This window comes from Myxocyprinus asiaticus, chromosome 35 (assembly GCF_019703515.2).
Source record: "Myxocyprinus asiaticus isolate MX2 ecotype Aquarium Trade chromosome 35, UBuf_Myxa_2, whole genome shotgun sequence".
Taxonomy (NCBI): Eukaryota; Metazoa; Chordata; class Actinopteri; order Cypriniformes; family Catostomidae; genus Myxocyprinus; species Myxocyprinus asiaticus.
In genome coordinates this window covers 26633710-26655088 of record NC_059378.1, presented here as the reverse complement: position 1 = coordinate 26655088, position 21379 = coordinate 26633710, and the positions used below count along the sequence as shown (strand labels likewise).

Sequence of the window (21379 nt, the reverse complement as noted above, 5' to 3'; positions counted from 1 at the left end):
ACTGAGTAGACTTCATCCTGTCATCACCCTGCAATATGGGACAGTGCGGAATGCCATCCAATCTCTCGACAGGATAATCATCTATTCTCCCAGTGGGGAACTTGAGCTCTCTGATGGGCAGAGGAGAGAAGATGGGTGGGGGTGCCAGGGATATGTAATCACTATAATAGCCTCTTATCCAGCCCCCGAGATTCAGATTTGAGATCATTCTCACTTACTCTCTGCCATTTGGGAGGTTAAATGGGGCTTATATGAACTGACAGGAGACCAATGTCACATCTCTGCATGGAATATATGATTTCACTTCAGTTAATTTTGCTTTGACATGTATTTCAAATTAAGAAAAGAATGTGCAAAGGTAATATATGTACTTCATTAAAGATTTGATATATTTATTTTGTTTAATACTGTATATGCCTGTATGTATAATATGTGTTGTATGTACAATATGTATATCGATTTATATAGGTGAAATGTTATTATGTTTCAAAACCAAGTGAGCTGCCTATGTAGGCAGCATTTTAACGCATCATAGGTGCACTCCAGACGCAAAAGTAATAGACAGCAATGCAGCTCACTAGGTTTTGGAACAGAGCTAATATATCAAATGTTACAAATATGTTTTTGGATCATTTGTTACATACATAATAAACAACCTTTATTGATGTTATGGTAAATGTTTAATTAGTAGGCAAACATCACCTTACCCTAAATAAACTGAACACTCTGATCACTGCTAGTGAAACTGACCCTGTGCAAAGTATTTCAGTAGTGGCATTTTCAGAGTCTATCTGAGAGACCAATAGAAATCCAGTAACAAAATCCAGTTTCAAACACAAAACCAAAGCACTATGTGAAGTCACTTTATCTTCCTGTGAAAACATTTAATTTCAAGTGAGAAGCTATGTGAACACATAATAAGATGCTCTTTATTCTTTACCCTTTATACTAAATTTTAAAGAGACAGTGACTCATTTCCATTGGGTTATGTGCAAGGTAAATAAATAAACTCAGCAAATATAATGTAGCCATTATTGTATTAGAATGGAATGATCTTCACCAAAAAATGAAAATTCTGTCATTATTAACTCACCCTTCTTCCACAGAAGGCAAAACATAGATTTGTAAAAAAATTCTTCACAGAGTTTATTTGCCATACATATACAGTACAGTATAATGAAGTGATTAGTGACTCTGGTCTATAAAGGTAAGAAAAATGGGCAACATTTTGTTCTCAGTGATGTCATACAATGGCAGTTTATGATGACCACCTCTTCAATCTTCAAAAAGACATGAGGTCCTAATAAAGTCTAATAAATTATTCCATGAGACTCATGATTGTTACGAAAGCATACAATAAGGTTTGTTGCATAACAAACCAAAATCGAATGTATTATTTAGTAAAAATGTTCACTGACTGTTTTTCTCCTGGTCGCGTTCATGAGTCTGCACGTGAGCTTTAGAGCTCATTGCACGAGAGCAACAGTAGTTACACAGCACGCGCGAGATGGGGTGTTCAAGCGAGAACTCATTTTGTTGCACTTCAACAGGACCACTAGCGATATTAACAACAGAAAACACAACATAGCTGCACATAATCCAGAGAACAGAACTTACAAACATGACTGAACAGTTTGTAGTGGAAGAATAGATGACTTTCAATGTCCATTTTCAATGATTCAGAGTCCTCTATCAAACAGAGTGATGGGGCTGAAGGTAGCTACAGTCACACTGTGTCCTCCTCAGACGGCAAACGACATGCAATAAAAGTTATCTTTTCTATTTTTTTGTCCTAAGCAGCTGTGACGAGCAACGGGACATTCTGTCGATCACTTGGTTTCTATATTTGGCGTCGCGCCGGGTAACCCCGTCTGCTATGAACTGGCACCGTTCCAAAATCCAATGCATGGTGCGAGTGCAAGGCGATCATCTGTGTTCCGCGACTGGACTTTTGGGTCCTTGAATAATGTAAAACGTGCGAGTAAGGGCAACCGGTGGAGATTCTGGTGCACCCCTTGGGTAAGATCGTGTCCCCCTAGGGAGTTGGTGCCCTACGCAGACTGTGTCAAATGCGTATAGGTAGCGACGGTACTGGTAGCTACCTTCAGCCTCCTCCATCACACTGTTTGATTGAGGACTCTGAAACATTGAAAATGGACATTGAAATGTATCTATTCTTCCACTACAAACGCTTCAGTCATGTTTGCAAGTTCTGTTCACTGGTTTGTGTGCAGCTATGTTGTGTTTTCTGTTGTTAATATCACTGATGGTCCTGTTGAAGTGAAACAAAATGAGTTTTTGCTTGAACACCCCATCTCGTGCGTGCTGCGTAACTACTGTTGCTCTTGTGCAAAGAGTTCTAAAGCTGGCGAGCAGACTCATGAACGTGCACATGAGAATAATGGTCAGTGAAAATTTTTACTAAATAATACATTAGATTTCGGTTTGTTTCACACCAAACATTATTGTATGCTTTCATGACAATCATGAGTCTCATGGAATAATTTATTAGACTTCTGAATTATACTTTTGTGTCCCTTTGAAGCTTGAAGAGGTGGTCACCATAAACTGCCATTGTATGACATCACTGAGCACACATTTTTTTCACAATTTCTCCCTTTTTGTTAAGCAAAAGAAAGAAAGTCATATAAGGTTATAACAAAACAGGGGTTAGAAAACAATGACTGGATTTTCATTTTTGGGTGAACTACTCCTTTAAATTTAAGGTTTAGAGCAATATTAGTGTTTATATGGAGTAAATAATGACAGAATTTTCACTTTTGGGTGAACTATGCCTTTAACAACTGGCTCCCTTTTAATTCGTAAGTTGACATTAGAAATTTGTCTTGGACACACCCTGCTGGATGTTGAGTTGGAATTTGAATTGGAATAACAGGAAGAGGAATTAACTGAAATGCAAATCAAATAAATTTCATTAGTCCAACACAACAACACAGTGGGCAAGAACAGATCAATTCTTAGGTTTCTGTGTAAGGTTTTCATCATGTAAGCTTGCGTTATATTGTTTGGGTCCATTCTAAAGACAAAGAGCATAATGAGTATATATATATATATATATATATATATATATATATATATATATATAAACAGAATAGAATAGAATAGAAGAACAGGGAGCACTGCAACAGATGGCATGGCCCTCACAGAGCCTCCCACTGAACATCGGGTCAGTCTGGGATTACACGAAGAGACAGAAGTAATTGAGACAGCCTAAATAAATAAAAGAACTGTGGGGAATTCTCCAAGGAGCTTGGAACATCCTATCTGCCAACAACCAAGAAAAACTGTGTCCAGGTGTAACTAGGAGAATTGGTGCTGTTTTGAAAGCAAAAGTGTTCAGACCAAATATAGATTTAGCTCTTTTTTCTGTTTACTGGACTTTGTATGACGTTAACTGATAACTATTTATGGCATTATTTTTTTAAGAAATCCTCACTTTGAAAGTTTTTCACAAGTGCCTAAAACTTTTGCACAGTACTGTATATAAACTGTATTATGACATAATTGCTTTATACTTGCCATGTAAAGCTGCACAACATCATTTGCTGTATTTTGCTGTTTAAACTTTTGGTATTCTTGCTTGATTTGGTATACTCTTCCTGTGAGTATTATTGTCTGGTTCCCTGTCCTGACCCCTGGGTTTAATCTGAATTGCTCTCTTCAGCTCTAAGTGAAAGCTGGATGCGCTGCCACGCACACATTATGAAAATAGCCTCATAAATGGGGATTAGAGCAAAGCACCATGGCAAACAAATTGATTTGGGATGGGGCGAGGGGGATGTGCCAGTAGGGAAAAGCATGTTATACAGCTCGCACCTGTTCTCTCCTGAATATTTTCCTTGATCTTAAAGGGTTAGTTCATCCAAAAACAAAAGTTCTGTTATCATTTACTCACCATAATGTCATATTTAAACCAGTATCACTTTTGATCAGTGTCAGTACAATGTCAGCCTCAGTCACCATTTACATTCATCCTACGAAAAAAGATGTTTTGAATGTCTCGCGCGTTGTTTTGAAGTACTCGTGCGCATGCCTATAGACTGAACTCTCAAGATTATTCAATAAACTCTGCTCATTTTTACCATCACTTCGTCTCCTGCCTTCTTCTGTATTCCCCCTGCTGACTCTTGGGCTGGTAGGAGAGTAAGTTAACATAACAAGCTGTTGATGTTGACTGGTTTTGGATATTAGACAGAACTCTGATATATGGATGTCTTCTGATGGAGAGAGAGGTCTTGTGTACACTGGACCTAACATGCATTTTCACTGCCTCATGTTTTCATATTCTAAGCATATCATTGAATATTGTACATGGCATCACATCTCTGTCTATAGGATATATACAGTTGTGCTCAAAAGTTTGCAAACCCTGGCAGAAATTGTGAAATTTTGGCATTGATTTTGAAAATATAACTGATCATGCAAAAATTGATAAATAGTCAATGAGTTTGTTAGCTCTCATGTGGATGCACTGAGCAGGCTAGATACTGAGCCATGGGGAGCAGAAAAGAACTGCTAAAAGACCTGTGTAACGAGGTAATGGAACTTTATAAAGATGGAAAAGGATATAAAAGATATCCAAAGCCTTGAAAATGCCAGTCCATACATTAATTTCAAGAAGAATTGCAGGTTCTGCCTACTGTACAATGTTCACATTCCATACAAAACACTCCAAATAAATAAATTGTTGATTATTGTTATTTGCACAGATACCAGTATTCATACTGATAATTATACATCTCAAATTGATGCCTATCAATCCATCACTCTTTATATAACGCGTAATATGCATGCGCATGATGTCATCGTTTTCACAAATTCGCGTTTTTGTATGTTTACACGGAGACGATAACGACATCGTTTTCAAAAACTTGCACTTTGAAACCCCTTTTTAAAAGTTTGTGTTTTCAGGCCCCAAAATGCCGTTGTCCTGTAAACGAACAGCCAAAACGCATAAAAGGTTTTCCGTTTTTAGTTGAAAATTTTGTCGTGTAAACAGCCCCTAAAATTACAAAAGAAACATTTCAACCAAACACCCCTATGTCACGAGGGCACTGGGCTCTCCCTCACCGTCAGTCACCTGCTCTCACTCGCCTGAGTGTTAATCACACACATCTGCAGCTCATTATCATCTCGTTTGGACCTGCACTTAAACCCCACACTCACACTCAGTCAGTGCCTGGCCTTGTTGTAGTTACCTTGGACTTCCCTTTTGCACTGCTGCAGTGGAATACTGCTTTTCTGTTTATTACTTTCCTGATTGTCGATGACCTGTTCTGGAGATACAAGATAAGTTACTTTGAGAATTCTGTGAATACGGCATATCTACTCACCTGTGTTAACCTCACCTGTTTGTCAATGATCTGTGCTGGATATACACGACAAGTGACTCTGAAAACACAGCATTTCTACTCCCCTGTGTTAATCTCACCTGTTTTTCTATGTTCTGCTCCAGACTTGCAAGATAAGTGACTTTGTGAAACCGAGTTTACTGCATATCTACTTACCTGTTATACTACGAGCCTCTCTGAATGCTCAGGAACCGTGACTTTGAGAACCCTGAAAATACTTTGATTATACTAACCTGCTCCTCTGTCTATGAACGTGACTCACCTTTGACCCTGCCTGAAGTTGGAGATCCCTGTTTGGGCATGTTAATTTGGAAGTTACCATTTATGGATTTGTGCCCTCTGCCTTGGTTCACTGTTTGATCATAGACTGTCTCCAAAGACTTTGTACTGTACCAGAATAATTACCTCGCTTGCTTACCTGCTTTTCCTGTGTCTATTATAATAAACTCCTGCACCGGGGTTCATCTCAAGCTCCTGAGTTGGTGTGTCATTACACCCTACTTCTGAGATTATATAATCCACTGATATGCATAGCATTTTGCTTGGTGCATTAAAATGTCTATACGAGGGTTTTGAAGCTGGGGCCGCTCATCAAAAGCAAATCGCATACCACTGGACTAACAAAGACATAGATAACACTAAAGTGATATCACTTTAGTGATAATTGTACATTTAATATTTCTTTCATTTGTTACTATGTATTTTTGTTCAATAATTATGCTGTTTGTTGTAACGGGGGGGGTCATTTTACATCTTGCTAACAGATTTTAGGGTTCTCCTGCCTCTAAAGTCCCATTTCAACCTCTGTTAACAATACCAAACATCTGACCTTAACATCAGACGAGCTGTTTTGAATTAACTTTGCTGGGTATAACTTAGATACACGTGTCTGTTCTAATGTTTGCTAGCAATACTCGCATGAAGACTAAGACACCACAGTAATCTTAATAGCAAGATGGGCAACAGCCCCTTCTGTGCCAGTTCACCTTTCAGTCAGTGATCAACGTAGATCGCGATCACAACCATGACGCAGACTAAGGGAGGCGCAGCCACTATAATCGGCCAAAAAGCACAGGTATCGTCATTAATCTTGGAGGCGTGCAAATCCGAAGCTGCAAACATGCCCTACCTTGCATTGTTCCTGCAGGGCACTGTCTTAACCAGCCACACCAGTTTTCTGTAACCTGGGATGAGGAAAGCGTTTCATCGTAAGGGACGCAAACGCATAGCAGTGGTTCTTCTGTACATAACTTACTGTAATTGTTACAGTATTTGTTGGTGTCTTTGGCAGCTAACATCAAGTTATGTAAGCACACTCTCAAGAAATATTTGACCTTGTTTTAGTTGCAGTTTGAAATGTGCTCAACCACATGATGGGTATCCAAATGTATTTTCAGAATACATTCTGATCCTAGACACAGGACTTTTTAAACCTACCCTGAAAATATTTACTGGTGTAACAACTAGCCCCAGTCTCCCCTTTAATATGTATAGTTAATGAAAAAGTACCACAATTATGTATATTAGTGATATACTGTACAGTTATGTAAATGAATGAAGAGCAGAATATAGATTCACCAAAAATTGTCTAGCAATTTTTTCACAAAGGATGCAGCCAAGAGAGAGGATGGGTTTGGCCTGAAAGGGGAAAAAGGTTATATTTAATCATTTATTGAAACAGGCATAAATATAATTTTGATAAATATTCACTCATACTTATAGGTTTTATTTGACAATGTAAATGCCTGTTGGGGGTTGTAAAATAATGGCACGGTTAACAAATTCTAGGAAGAACTAACCATAGGTTTAAAAGTGTGCACAAGATAAGGGCAGAATTGTTCTGCTCATTACAAAAAACATTGCATCTCATCTGTTTCCCATACTGAAGTCACAGTTAAAAAAAAAAAAAAAAAACTGCAACACAGAACATGTTTGTTTTGAGAATTATCATAAAACTAAAAAGTGTTTGCAAATATTAACGCATGATACTTGAACAGAAAGTTGGTCCTAATTAGTGTATTACAGTCTTGGAGAAAGAATCGAAATAGAAAGCACAGATTTGATGTCTTGTTTCTGAATAGGACTAATGAAATTTCTGTCCACAGGAAAAATGTGACCTGTTCTTCATCCCAGAGCTGAACCAGGCGAACAGGATAAAAAAGATGAATGAAGCCATCTGTAAAAAAAAAAAAAAAAAAGAAAAAACAAAAGGCAGCTTCAAGCACGCCCGCACACGTTGTGTAATGTGAAGTGTTTTAAAGTGTGATAGGTTTTAACAGGAGGAGAATGTCTGGTTTAGCTGAAGGGCCTACTATTTGAATTTGAAGTTAAATGATCTTAAAACTATTGTTGACCTGAGAAGAGCTTATTTGAGTTTAAAAGGTGTTATTTTAACACTCATGTTGTAGTATGTTACATTAACTCAAGCCACTGAATGAAGATCTTGAGTTTATATACCATTAGGGGTATAGTAATCACGGCCCCTAACCACATCCTCCACAGTTTTAGCAATAAATGCATTGAGTTAATATGCATTATTAATAAAAATTGTATATCCTTTCTTATATGCTAAAATGAGAACTTTCCTGATCCATGACTTGTAAAAAAAAAATAAAAAATCAAAATACATCATATATGTTAAAAATATATTTATTTAAATTTTTTTGATTATTTGTCTTTATCTTATTTATATATACATTTTGGATGGTTTATACATTTTTATTTTTTTTTTATAATTTTATTTTGTTTTTTTCCTTCATCTGTACTTGTCTTTATGATTGTATTCATACATTGTTTGATCTTATTGAACATTTATATAGAAAAAATCCACAGTTTTACCACCATTTGTGGACTTTTCAGACGGTCCCTTATCACACCCTCCACAGTATTAGCACGTTTTAGCACATTGTGTGGACATTTCAGACGGTCCCTTACCCACCATTGGCAAATTTTCCAACTTATATCAATGTTAAATTGGCGATCTGGCATGATTTCTCCATGACGCCATCTGACCAGCTTAAATACGGGACAAACTGATTCACTGATTCAATATGGGATGCATCATTTTATCTTTAAATACGGGACGACCCCGTTTTTTACGGGACGGGTGGCAACTCTATATACCGTATTATGTATTGAAGACCCCACAAAATGGCTTGATAAACTCAGATGTCTTGCCTGAGTTGACATATTTCCAACTGAAAAAGGAAGTTGGGGCATTATGTGTTTGGAATGACATACTAGCTTACTACTACTGAATACTATACTGCCTACCATTTTTATATATATATATATATATATATATATATATATATAAGTAAAACAGTTAAACATCACTGATAAATGATAACAACTGTAAACAGTTCTAGATTAACCGGATGTGGGCAGGGCTTCAACCGGATGTGCATCAAAATGAATGAAAAGCCCATAACTCTGTTTAATTTATTGTTTCCATATAGCAAATTTGCCTTGTATACTTCAATATAATATAATTCATATTTCTTCTTTTAATATTATTATTAAGAATTTTATTATTATTATTATTATTATTATTTTGTATTTTTTTTTGCACACAGAATAGCATGTCATTCACTCTGAAGCGTACATAGCCCATGTAGTCAATACATTTCATTTAATCACAGCCTTTTGCTGTTTAATAATCACATATGACTTTTTTCATGTTTTTTTATGTTATTTTGATTAATTGTGCAGCCCTGAAGGATCGTGAAATTAGTGTAATAATGTGCTCTTTAGAAAATCAAGTAGCCAAATAGAAAACGCATTTAAATCATTGCAATATTAACAATATTGCTTCATTTTATATTGCAAGCAAAATCATTGAGATGATATCACAGCCCTGCAGTCTGTGCTTGTGCTTTGCAGGTGACTACTTTTTGATTTGTTTTAGGAAGAAATCACTTCACCAGTCCCTCATCTCACACACACAGCATGCTGCCTGCTTGAGGAGCAAGTGAGACAGACACATGTTCTCATATCTGGTTTGAAAGTTTTTAAACATTAACATAGACATCAAAAAGTAGAAAATGTGAATGATATACGTAGTATCTTAGGTAATCTCCACCATGGACGGTCCCAAGTCTGGCTGAGAAAGGAGGAGTGTTGGTCTCCTGCCAAGGGGCCGTAAAACCCAACAAGAAACCAAATGGAAAATGGATCAAATTCATGTGCTCATGCTACCACATCCGGGGCAACCGATGTGCCAGCATTGGGATCCCAGTGTGCTGGTGAGAAATGGACTACTGGTCGAAGTATCAAAGCGATCAAGCCGAAAACGGAAATTCGACTCGCTGCGTGGAACGTACTGAGAGGACATCACGTTGGGCAGAAAGAGATCATTGCCCAGGAACTTACGAATTGCAAAATTTAGATTGCTGCATTATCTGAACTTCGACTCACTGGCTCTGGAACTACGACCATCCGCGTGCCAGACAGTGACGAAACGATTATATTATACTATTCCGGTGGCGATAAGAGACAAGGTGGTGTTGGGTTCATGGTCAACAGCAGGATGACACGAAGCATGATAGCCTTCCAACCATTTTCAAACCGTCCGGCAATCCTGACCATCAATGGCACAGTCACAACGCACATAGTCTCCATCTATGCGCCCAACGATGTCAGCCCTGACGACATGAAGGATGACTTCTACACCCAGCTACAAGGTGCGCTGGTACGATCCTTGGACATGATCTGGTTATCCTTGTCAGCGACATCGATGCCCATGTTGGTACAGACAGGGCCGGATGGAAAGGGTCTATGCCTAATGTCCTTTGCTGCATTCAACAACCTGATCATCGGAAACAGCCACTTCCAACATCCATGCAAACATCAGCTTACATGGCGCCATCCATCCGGCAAGGACACAACTGTCTTGGATTATTTTCTGATCAGCTCCCGCTTTCGATCATTGTTAAAGGATGTCTGTGCAATGAGGGGACCAGATTGCGGATCTGACCACAATCTCGTCCGTGCTAAGCTGCAATTGCGACTGAATAGGATGCGTCTTATGGACCCAGCAACCAAGCGAGAATTCCAAATCGCCCTCTCCAACAAATTCGCAGCGCTAGCTCAGTCGGATGATTTGGACGACGAAGAACAGCAGATATCACAAGTGATCCTAGAAAGTGCAGTTCCTCTCTGCCCACCAAACCGCCACCAGATGTAGCCGTGGATCTCGGACGAATGCCTGAACCTGGTGGATAAGGGAAAACGAGCCAAACACGTAGATCCTAAGCAATACCAGCACCTGAACCGAGAAGTTCGGCAGATGATGAAGACAGAACGTGAAGCCTACTGGAATAATGTAGCAGCTGATCTTGAAGAAGCTGCATCTAGGCAAGAGTACCGGACTCTGTACCAAACGCTCAAGAGACTGAGTGGAAAGACCAAGTCAACCAATGACAACATCAAGAAAGCAGATGGAACCTTTGTGAGGTCTCCCAGCGAATGCCTGCAACGGTGGAAAATTTTTTTCCAAGAACTATACAATCACGATCCACCTCAAGGACCACCGGCAGAGCCACCACCTATTGACCCACCAGTGAATCCATTCCTTGACGACGAACCTACAGTTGACAAAGTGAAAACCGCCGTCAGATCACTGAAGAACGGTAAGGCACCCAGATTTGATAAGGTCACCAGCGAGGCAATCAAGGCAGGAGTAGATGTCCTGCTGCACGGACTTCACGCATTCTTGTCACTTATCTGGCACTCTGAACGAATACCATCTGCTTGGAAATGATAGTGCCAATACTGAAGGCGATAATCGGGAGTGCAAAAACTACCACGGCATCAGCCTCCTGTCCATTACCGGCAAAGCTTTTATGAAGATCATCCAATCCAGGCTGCAGAAACATCGTGAACAGACCAGTTGAGAAGAATAGGTGGGATTTAGGCCGAACTGTGGATGCTGTGATCAAATCTTAGCCATTCATCAACTGATGGAAGAAAGGATTAGATGTGGGAAGCGTACCATCATCGTCTTTATAGACTTCAAGTCTGCTTTCGACTGTGTCCACTGGCCAGCCCTATGGAGAGCATTGGAGACCGAGCATGTCCCCGACAAGATCATTCAACTCCTGAAAATGTCATACGTCAGCTCAACCAGTTGCGTGCAGATACGGAATTAACTATCAGAGGAGTTTCCCATCCAAACCAGAGTCTGCCAAGGAGATGTCACCTCTCCTCTGCTCTTCAACACTGTGATTGACGCTGTCATGAGAAAAGCATTCGAGGGAAGGCGTGGAGTTCAGTGTGACGAGAACACCTACGTGACCGATTTGATGTTTGCCGATGATAGCGCGATCTTCGCCAATACTGACACCGAAGCTCCTGATATTCTTTCTAGCATCGCCCGCATGGCCTCAAAATCAACGCAGACAAGACCAAAGTTTTGACAACAGATGGGTCGCTGGAAAATGTCCACCTCGACGGCGCCCAGATCGAACAGGTTCAGGAATTCAAGTACCTAGGATCCATGGTGCAGGAGAAGAAAGTGGCGTCTTCAACTGATGTCCATGGCAGAATCGGCCAAGCAACCGCGGCATTCATTTCACTCAAGTGGTGCCTATGGAAAAGGGCCAACATCTCCGTTAAGACCAAACTCCGCCTTTTCCGGATGCTGATCCTGACAATTCTCCTATTCGGGTCAGAAACAGGGACTCTACTGAAGCAAGACCTAAACAAGCTCGAGGTCTTCCAAATGCGATGCCTGCGGCAGATCCTTAGTATCACTCTACGCGACCACATCCGAAATGAAACCATCCGAATAAGATGCGACCACCAGCCAGTGGTCGAGGAAGCGATCCAACTAAGACTGAGATGGTTCGGGCACATCTGCAGAATGAGCATCACCAGGACACCGTACCAGCTTCTCTGGCGAAAACGTCCAACAGAGTGGAAAATTCAAAGAGCAGCGCCCAAGAAGACATGGTCAAAACAAATTGAAGAAGACCTGAAAAAGTGGCGATCCACCCTCTGTGATGCCAAGGCCATTGCCATGGATCGAAAAGCATGGGAAATCCAGTGGCACCCACAGTAGCATATGGGCTCCAGAGGAAACCCTGTACTATCATTGACTAGGGATCAAAGAAGAAGAAGATCTTAGGTAATGTTACTCTTGACAAGTTCAGATTTCTGAGACGTGCAGAATAAACAGAGACTGCAACATGGCATTTTTATTTAAACTTGAGATCTGTGTTCATTTGCATTCATAAAGTTTGCACTTCAGTCACACTGTTCACATACTCACCATTGCGTTGTAAATTTAGATATATTTATTTAAAATATCGCTTTATCCTTGTGCTTGTTGGATAATCAGTCCAACAAATTATTTTTTTTCTGAGACGCGCACAATAAACAGAGACTGCAACGTGTCCATCTGATTTAAAATTGAGATCACACCGTGCACCTTTTCATTCATAAGTTTACACTTTAGTCATATTAAGTTCACAGACTCATCGTTGCATTGTAAATTTAGATATGTTTATTAAAACATCTCTTTATCCTTGTGCCTGCTGGATAATCAGTCTAAAAATATTTTTTTTCAATTATTTGGTAGAATTTGTTATTCGTTGTAAAGTCATTATTTGTGCCTTTCCAAATAATAAGGTATTCAACTTCGGGAACATCACTAAAATGATCTAAATATTGAAACAGAGGCCTTTAAATGGTTTAATTACAATATTTTGCACTTTTTGCTCACATCAGACCAAATTCTTACATTCCCCTCAAAAACCACAGAGTGGACCTCAGTATTCATTGCATCTGTCCAGCAAATGCAAACTAAAATTCTCACACCTGTTGCCTGATATTATCAACTATCTCATGGTAGATTATTTCCACAGCTGGAATCTGATGCTGGTTTCACATTAAATAATTTGTGGCTGCCACTGAATGCGACGTGTAAACGTGAGTCAGATATACTGTATATCACAGTCAAATGCAGCACTTTGCAGCATTGACCTATTGTGGTTTAGGTTGTCAGAGTCGCTATGTACCTAGAAACTGGTAAACAGATGACAGTGCTGTTCTCTGTGGTGGTGTGGATGGAACTCAGGGGTCTTTGGAGTCTTTCAGAGTTGTTAATTTGTGTCATGCAGGGTTAACAGTCTAGGAGGATATGGGAGCTTTACTGTTTTTCAGAGCTCCTGGACATAGATTTTCGAAATTTGGCCAATTAAAACATGGATGGTTCTGTCTGTGTTGCTACTGCCTACCCAAATCTTAATAGTGCATTCAGGCAGTGCAGCAAAGAGCTCGTGACTGTGCTGCTCAAAGCACTGAAAAAGGCACTGGTGGGCAATTTATTGCCTCTCAGAACCATGAATGTCGGAATGGCTTTGTGCAGCACTCCTTTAACCAACAACCAGGGGTTGAGGATTGTGTATTATTTTGATGGAGGTATTTTCGCAATCTTTTGAGGTCTCCTTATAAGTCTAAGCAATTTAACTTTCTGGTAACTACTGTATGTAGTCATGGTCCAAAATGAACACTTGCAAACTGTCAAATGCAATTATAAATTGGAGTAAATAAAACAGACATACTTGCCAGTTGGGTTATAACTTTATTAAGAACCGCAACATCATGGGACAACATCACATGTCTTAACATTCCTAGCTTGCAAGGTCATGGGTTTGATTCCCAGGGACAAAGTGATAAAATGTGTACCTTGAATGTACTGTAAGTTGCTTTAGATAAAAGAGTCTGCCAAATGTGTCGAATTTAAAGAAAATGATCTGACCCTCACTAATGACATTTGCAATTAAAATCAAAAACATTCAAGCTATATACTAATGAAAATATCAGTTGTGACTTGTGCATCTTACCTCAGTGGAAAAAGTTTATATTGTATGCTTAAAGGGTTTTTTTAAGATCTCAATGTGGAGACATACATGTGGAATATTCCTTGTATAAAGCCACCAAAATGAGGAACAAAAGTACAATGTGCCATCTTAATGTTTTTGTGACTAGTTCACAGAGAGATGGAAACTAGCTAGTATATGATGCTGTGAGTGACCCAATGACCTGCACTGTTTATCACAAATATGCAAGGAAGAAAAGCTATAGAGACAAAATATTTATACTATAAAATAACAGAAAATATAACATATACGGTATAAAATGTATATACATATACAGTTGTGCTCAAAAGTTTGCATACCCTTGGAGAATTGGTAATATATGTACCATTTTTAAAGAAAACATGAGTGAGCAGGCAAAACACATTTCTTTTATTTCTTATGGGATTCATATTCAACTGTAGGTTATAACGTCATGGTTACTGGTGTAACCTCCGTTCCCTGATGGAGGGAACGAGACGTTGGTGTCGATGTAGTGACACTAGGGGTCACTCTTGGGAGCCCGAGACACCTCTGGTCTTTGATAAAAGGCCAATGAAAATTGGCAAGTGGTATTTGCATGCCACTCCCCTGGACATACGGGTATAAAAGGAGCTGGTATGCAACCACTCATTCAGGTTTTACGCTGAGGAGCCGATATAAGGTCCGGCCATTTCAGCGGGTAGTTCAGCGTTGTGGCAGGAGGGACCAACGTCTCGTTCCCTCCATCAGGGAACGGAGGTTACACCAGTATCCATGACGTTCCCTATCTGTCACTCACTCGACTTTGGTGTCGATGTAGTGACACTAGGGGTCCCTATACAAAACGCCACAAGGCTGAACGGTGTTACATGAACTGGCGGTGTGTGTTGGGCAGACTTGCTGTGTGCCTCATAGCCAGCACACCAGGTCGACACGTAACATCCCCCAACACAGTTATGAGTGTCGAATGGCCCTTTTTGGGGACAAGTCGACTACCCAAAGATAGAGACAGGCTTAACCCAGTCGTGGCCTCTTTTCCCCTTCTCTTTTTCCACTCCCTAAAAAAGAAGGGGGATTATCCGACTGGGCCGCCAGGTCTAGTCAGGGGGTGTCCCTCCCAAGGGGAGGACACAGCGGAGACCACACCTCGCCTCAAGAGAGGGGGGGATATTTAAGTGGAAGAATATGTCACATGGTCTTTCCAACCATGTGGAGAGCCTTCAAGGTAGATCCTGCCCAATGGGGGAGGAGTTATTACAAACATGGAGACTGGGGCAGAGGGGCTCTGCCCAAGGAGGACGCAGTTTGCCAGCAGGGAAACGAATTAGCGGAAGATATAGATCGCATGGGGTTAGCCTTACAGGGAACCGCCACATGCGGAGCACCTACCCCAGAACCGGGCTCTTAGTTAGCGCATGTACTGGGCCGGCAGCGAGTCTCTCCGAAAACTCGACTGCCACAGGGCTCGGAGGAAGTCAACCAGGGAACAAATTTTGTGAACACTACTGGGAATTAACGGCGCACGTCTTCAGCTCAAAAGGAGGTGGAAGGCGCTATGTGCAAGTGATACACCCGGCCGGCTAACCCAGCTTATCCACTTGTGTTGCGTGCCACTACCTGGGACGAAACCGGTTCCACCCAGAGGTTGTAGAACCTTGCAAAGGTGTTGGGTGTTGCCCAGCCCGCTGCTCTGCAAATGTCTGTTAGAGAGGCACCTCTGGCCAAGGCCCAAGAAGCCGCTACACCATGGGTAGAATGGGCTCATAGCCCTACCAGGGGTGGCATGTTTTGGGCGAGATATGCCATAGTTATGGCGTCAACGAGCCAGTGGGCGATCCTCTGCTTGGAGACAGCACTTCCTTTCCGCTGTGCACCAAAAGCAGACAAAGAGCTGCTCAGAGATACTAAAGCTCTGTGTGCGATCCAAATAGATGCGTAAAGCACGCACCGTACATAGCGACGACAGGGCTGGTTCTGCCTCCTCCTGGGGCAGCACTTGCAGGTTCACCACCTAGTCCCTAAAGAGGTGGTGGGAACCTTGGGCACATAGCCCGGTCAGGGTCTCAGGATCACGTGAGAGTAACTTGGACCGAACTTCAGGCACATTTCGCTGACAGAGAACGTTTGCAGGTCACCTACCCTCTTGATGGAAGTGAGCGCAGTCAGGAGGGCAGTCTTCAAGGAGAGTGCCTTAAGCTCAGCTGACTGCAAAGCTCAAAGGGGGCTCTCTGTAGACCCTGAAGAACTACAGAGGTCTGATGAGGGAACGAGGCACGGCCTGGAGAGATTCAGCCTCCTGGCGCCTCTTAGGAACCTGATGATCAGGTCATGCTTTCCTAAGGACTTACCGTCGACTGTGTCGTGCTGTGCTGCTATGGCAGCAACGTACACCTTCAAGGAGGAAGGGGACAGCCTCCCTTCCAACCTCTCTTGCAGGAAGGAAAGCACTGATCTGTCTGCGCATCTCTGGGGGTCTTCCCGACGGGAAGAACACCACTTAGTGAACAGACGCCACTTCAAGGCATACAGGCGCCTCGTAGAGGGAGCCCTAGCCTGAGTGAACGTGTCTACCATCGCAGGTGGGAGACAGCTTAGGTCTTCCGCATCCCGTCCAGGGGCCAGACATGGAGATTCCAGAGGTCTGGGCGTGGGTGCCGGATGGTGCCCCTTCCCTGAGAAAGAAGGTCCTTCCTCAGGGGAATTTGCCAGGGGGGAGCTGTCACGAGGAGCGTGAGGTCCGAGCACCATGTCTGGGCGGGCCAGTAGGGTGCTTACCAGGATGACATGCTCCTCGTCCTCCCTGACCTTGCACAGGGTCTGTGCAAGCAGGCTTACTGGGGGAAACGCATATTTGCGAATGCCAGGGGACCAGCTGTGTGCCAGTGCATCTATGCCGAGGGAGGCCTCAGTCAGGGCATACCAGAGCGGGCAGTGGGGAGGATTCTTGGGAGGTGAACAGGTGCACCTGTGCCTGTCGAATCGACTCCAAATCAGCTGGACCACCTGAAGGTGGAGTCTCCACTCTCCCCTGTGGGTAACCTGTTGTGACGGCGCGGCCACCGTAGTGTTGAGGTTGCCCGGGATGTGAGTGGCTTGCAGTGACTTGAGGTGCTGCTGACTCCAGAGGAGGAGACGGCGGGTGAGTTGTGACATACAACGAGAGCGCAAACCACCTTGGCGGTTGACATATGCTACCATTGTCGTGTTGTCTGTCTGAACTAACACGTGCTTGCCCTGGATCAACGGCCGAAACCTCTGCAGGGTGAGCAGAATTGCCAGTAACTCGAGGCAGTTGATGTGCCAATGCAGTCGCAGACCCGTCCAGAGGCCGGCGGCTGCGTGCCCATTACAAACAGCGCCCCAGCCTGTTTTGGAGGTGTCTGTCATGACCACGACGCGCCTGGAGACCAGTTCTAGGGGAACACCTGCTCGTAAAAACGAGAGGTCGGTCCAAGGGCTGAAAAGACGGTGACAGACCGACGTAATGGCCACGCGGTGTGTCCCATGGTGCCATGCCCGTCTCGGGACTCAAGTCTGGAGCCAGTGCTGAAGTGGCCTCATATGCATCAACCCGAGCGGGGTGGCCACCGCCGAGGATGCCATATGCATCAGGAGCCTCTGAAAAAGTTTCAGTGGAACCGCTGTTTTCTGTTTGAATGCCTTCAAACAGGCCAGCACCGACTGGGTGCGCTCGTTCGTAAGGCGCGCCGTCAAGGAGACCGAGTCCATCTCCAAACTGGGGAAAAGAGATGCTCTGAACCGGGAGGAGCTTGCTCTTTTCCCAGTTGACCCGAAGCCCTAGTCGGCTGAGGTGTGAGAGCACCAGGTCCCTGTGTGTGCATAACACGTCTTGAGAGTGAGCTAAGATTAGCCAGTCGTCGAGACGCTTGAGAATGCAAATGCCCACCTCCCTTAGCGGGGCAAGGGCAGCCTCTGCGATCTTCGTAAAGATGCGAGGAGACAGGGACAGGCCGAAAGGGAGGACTTTGTACTGATACGCCTTTCCCTTGAACGCAAACCGCAGGAAGGGTCTGTGTTGAGGAAGGATCGAGACGTGAAAGTACGCATCCTTCAGGTCTACCACCGCGAACCAATCTTGATACCGGACGCTCGCTAGAATGCGTCTTTGCGTCAGCATCTTGAACGGGAGTCTGTGTAAAGCCCGGTTCAGTACTCGCAGATCCAAGATTGGCCGCAACCCACCGCCTTTTTTCGGTACGATGAAGTAGGGGCTGTAAAACCCTTTCTTCATCTCGGCTGGAGGGACAGGTTCTATCGCGTCCTTCCGTAGGAGGGTAGCGATCTCCGTGCAAGGTAACAGCGTTTTCGTCTTTCACCAAGGTGAAGTGGACACCGCTGAAGTGAAGTGAATCGTGCAGCCGAGTCGGACGGTCCGGACCAGCCCTCGTGACGGATTGGAAAGCGCAAGCCATGCGTCCAAGTTCCGCGCAAGGGGGACCAAAGGGACAACGTCATCGGATGTACCGGCAGGTGGGGCCTCGCGGTGGGGTGGAGCTCGAGGTGCCACACCACGTCGTGGCCATACTGAGTCTAAGGATATCAAAGCACTTACCTGGCTCCTTGTGACCACCCCCGGAACAGCCTGGGACGGGGGAGGAAGAGGCCTGTCCTCGTGGCCCGTGGAGACTGTCACATCGGGGGTGGATTTGTGCCACAGCTGGGCGCTCAGGGGCGGGAGACTGCCGCTGAAGCGCCAACCTGCCAAATGGAGTGGTGGACGGTGGTCGTGATGACAGCCGTACACACTGGATACATGACCCAGGGAACAAGGAAACCGCTCTTGCTGAGCTCTTGAGTACTGCAGCCACTTGGGCATGCAGCGCAATTAAATGCAAAAAGTAACAAAAAGATGAAGATCTGCTTACCAGCTCCAGAGCAGTGGGTTTCGTTGTCCCTGGGTCGCCCGTCTCAAGGGCACTTTGAAGCCTTTCACGGGTTCTGGGCGGCCGCGAGACAGGTGGCGTCTGCTTCCTGCGGTGGGCTCCACGCCGGGGCCGGGCCGAAGGGGCGGGCTGCGGCGGAGCCGGTGCAGTCACCGCAGGGGGACGCCCTTGGCGATGAGTAGACAGGGTGCGGGATCTTGATAACATGCTGCAATCATCTTGCTATCAGTTTTCACAAGATTCCCTGTGCCTTTAGAGTTCACACACCCCCAAAACATCAATGAGCCACCACTATGCTTCACAGTGGGGATGGTATTCTTTTCACTATAGGCCTTGTTGACCACTCTCCAAACATAGCACTTATGGTTGTGACCATAAAGCTCTATTTTGGTCTCGTCACTCCAAATTACAGTGTGCCAGAAGCTGTGAGAAGTGTCAAGGTGTTGTTGGGCATATTGTAACGGAGCTTTTTTGTGGCATTGGCGCAGTAAAAGCTTCTTTCTGGCAACTCGACCATGCAGCTCATTTTTGTTCAAGTATTGTGCTCCTTGAAACAACCACACCGTCTTTTTGAAGAGCAGCCTGTATTTCTCCTGAGGTTACCTGTGGTTTTTCTTTGTATCCTGAACAATTCTTCTGGCAGTTTTGGCTGAAATCTTTTTGGTCTACCTGACCTTGGCTTGGTATCAAGAGATCCCCGAATTTTCCATTTCTTAATAAGTGATTGAACAGTACTGACTGGCATTTTGAAGGCTTTGGATATCTTTTTATATCCTTGTCCATCTTTATAAAGTTCCATTACCTTGTTAAGCAGGTCTTTTGACAGTTCTTTTCTGCTCCCCATGGCTCAGTATCTAGCCTGCTCAGTGCATCCACATGAGAGCTAACAAACTCATTGACTATTTATACACAGACACTAATTGCAATTTAAAAAGCCACAGGTGTGGGAAATTAACCTTTAATTGCCATTTAAACCTGTGTGTGTCACCTTGTGTGTCTGTAACAAGACCAAACATTCAAGGGTATGTAAACTTTTGATCAGGGCCATTTGGGTGATTTCTGTTATCATTATGATTTAAAAAGGAGCCAGACAAATATGTGATAATAAATGGCTTCATATGATTACTATCCTTAAATAAAAGAAATATGATCAGTCATATTTTCAAAATCAATGCTAAAATTTCACAATTTCTGCCAGGGTATGCAAACTTTTGAGCACAACTGTACATATATATATATATATATATATATATATATATACTTAACAAAAAATAGCAGAATGCAGTTTCATTGGCAGTTGTGGCAAAAAGAAAATATGCTAATTAAATGGTTACATTTTTATTATTCTGCTGAATAATTTCCATTTTATTTTCAAGAGCTGCTGGAAGAGTAGTCATACCACAGAACAGAAAATACTTTTGCAGTCATGGATCATTTAGGACATTCTTCATTTAAGACAATTAGCCAGTATCCACACTGTAGACTGAGAAACAAAATAGTGAGTTGGTATGCCACGTGTGGTATTTTGTAACACTGTTATGTAAATCTAATGACAAACATTTTAGCATAAAGAACAAAAAATCCAGTAAGACTGCCACTCTCAGAAAATAATATCTGCTGTCCGTGTTAGATCCTACAGTACCTTAAATTGATTCCCATCGAATGCTCCATGACTCACTGAGTAAAGGCTCCAGTATCCTGGATAGATTACCAAAAAGCTCTGGCCTAATTCCAGCTTTCTGTGTTTATGTGGGATTCACTCCATTTTGCTGTAGAAAATGAGAAAGCTTTATTACGAACAAAGAAATAGGTCTTTGTGAAGCTGAATTTTGATGTTTTACTGACATTTACTAGGTCCTAATTTATCGAGCTGGCTAACATAGATGAGGTTTTGTTGAAATTACGAGAATGACTTGTGATACAAAAATAACAAAAAGGCCAGCAGAAAAAATCCTCACTGTTTATCCCTGGCAATTTGGAATAGTGGCTGTATGTTTTAAGTTAAACAGGTCAGTTTTGATTGTGTCCATTGTGTGTAAATAAGATTAACTGCACTCACACTTACAGTAAACTTGTTTTCATTTAGTTAACCTTTGTGTGCTTCTGGTTGTGTGGCTTAAGTATTGTCAGAGTAAGTATATTTACTAGCAAAAATGTACTGCTTAAATTATAATGTTTTTAATACAATTTCCATATTCGTGGTTTGCTTTAATTAACCGGTTTCCTTAACCGGTAACTGCTTTCCATTTGATTATGAGCATGG

At 42.7% G+C, this 21379-nt stretch overlaps 1 protein-coding gene across 1 annotated transcript; it reads right to left on the bottom strand.

The window, feature by feature from the left end:
* Positions 1-15048: 15048 nt before the first annotated feature.
* LOC127425963 (uncharacterized) lies at positions 15049-20806 on the bottom strand. Its single transcript, XM_051672350.1, has 2 exons — positions 20759-20806; positions 15049-20599 (listed from the first exon to the last, which is right to left on the bottom strand). The coding sequence occupies exon 2, from the start codon at positions 17597-17599 to the stop codon at positions 16427-16429; it is 1173 nt and encodes a 390-aa protein (XP_051528310.1). The 5' UTR covers positions 17600-20599; positions 20759-20806; the 3' UTR covers positions 15049-16426.
* Positions 20807-21379: the final 573 nt, after the last annotated feature.

Excerpts from the sequence above, each read along its gene's own strand:
- LOC127425963 (XM_051672350.1), bottom strand. The coding sequence starts at position 17,599 with ATGACAGACACCTCCAAAACAGGCTGGGGCGCTGTTTGTAATGGGCAC.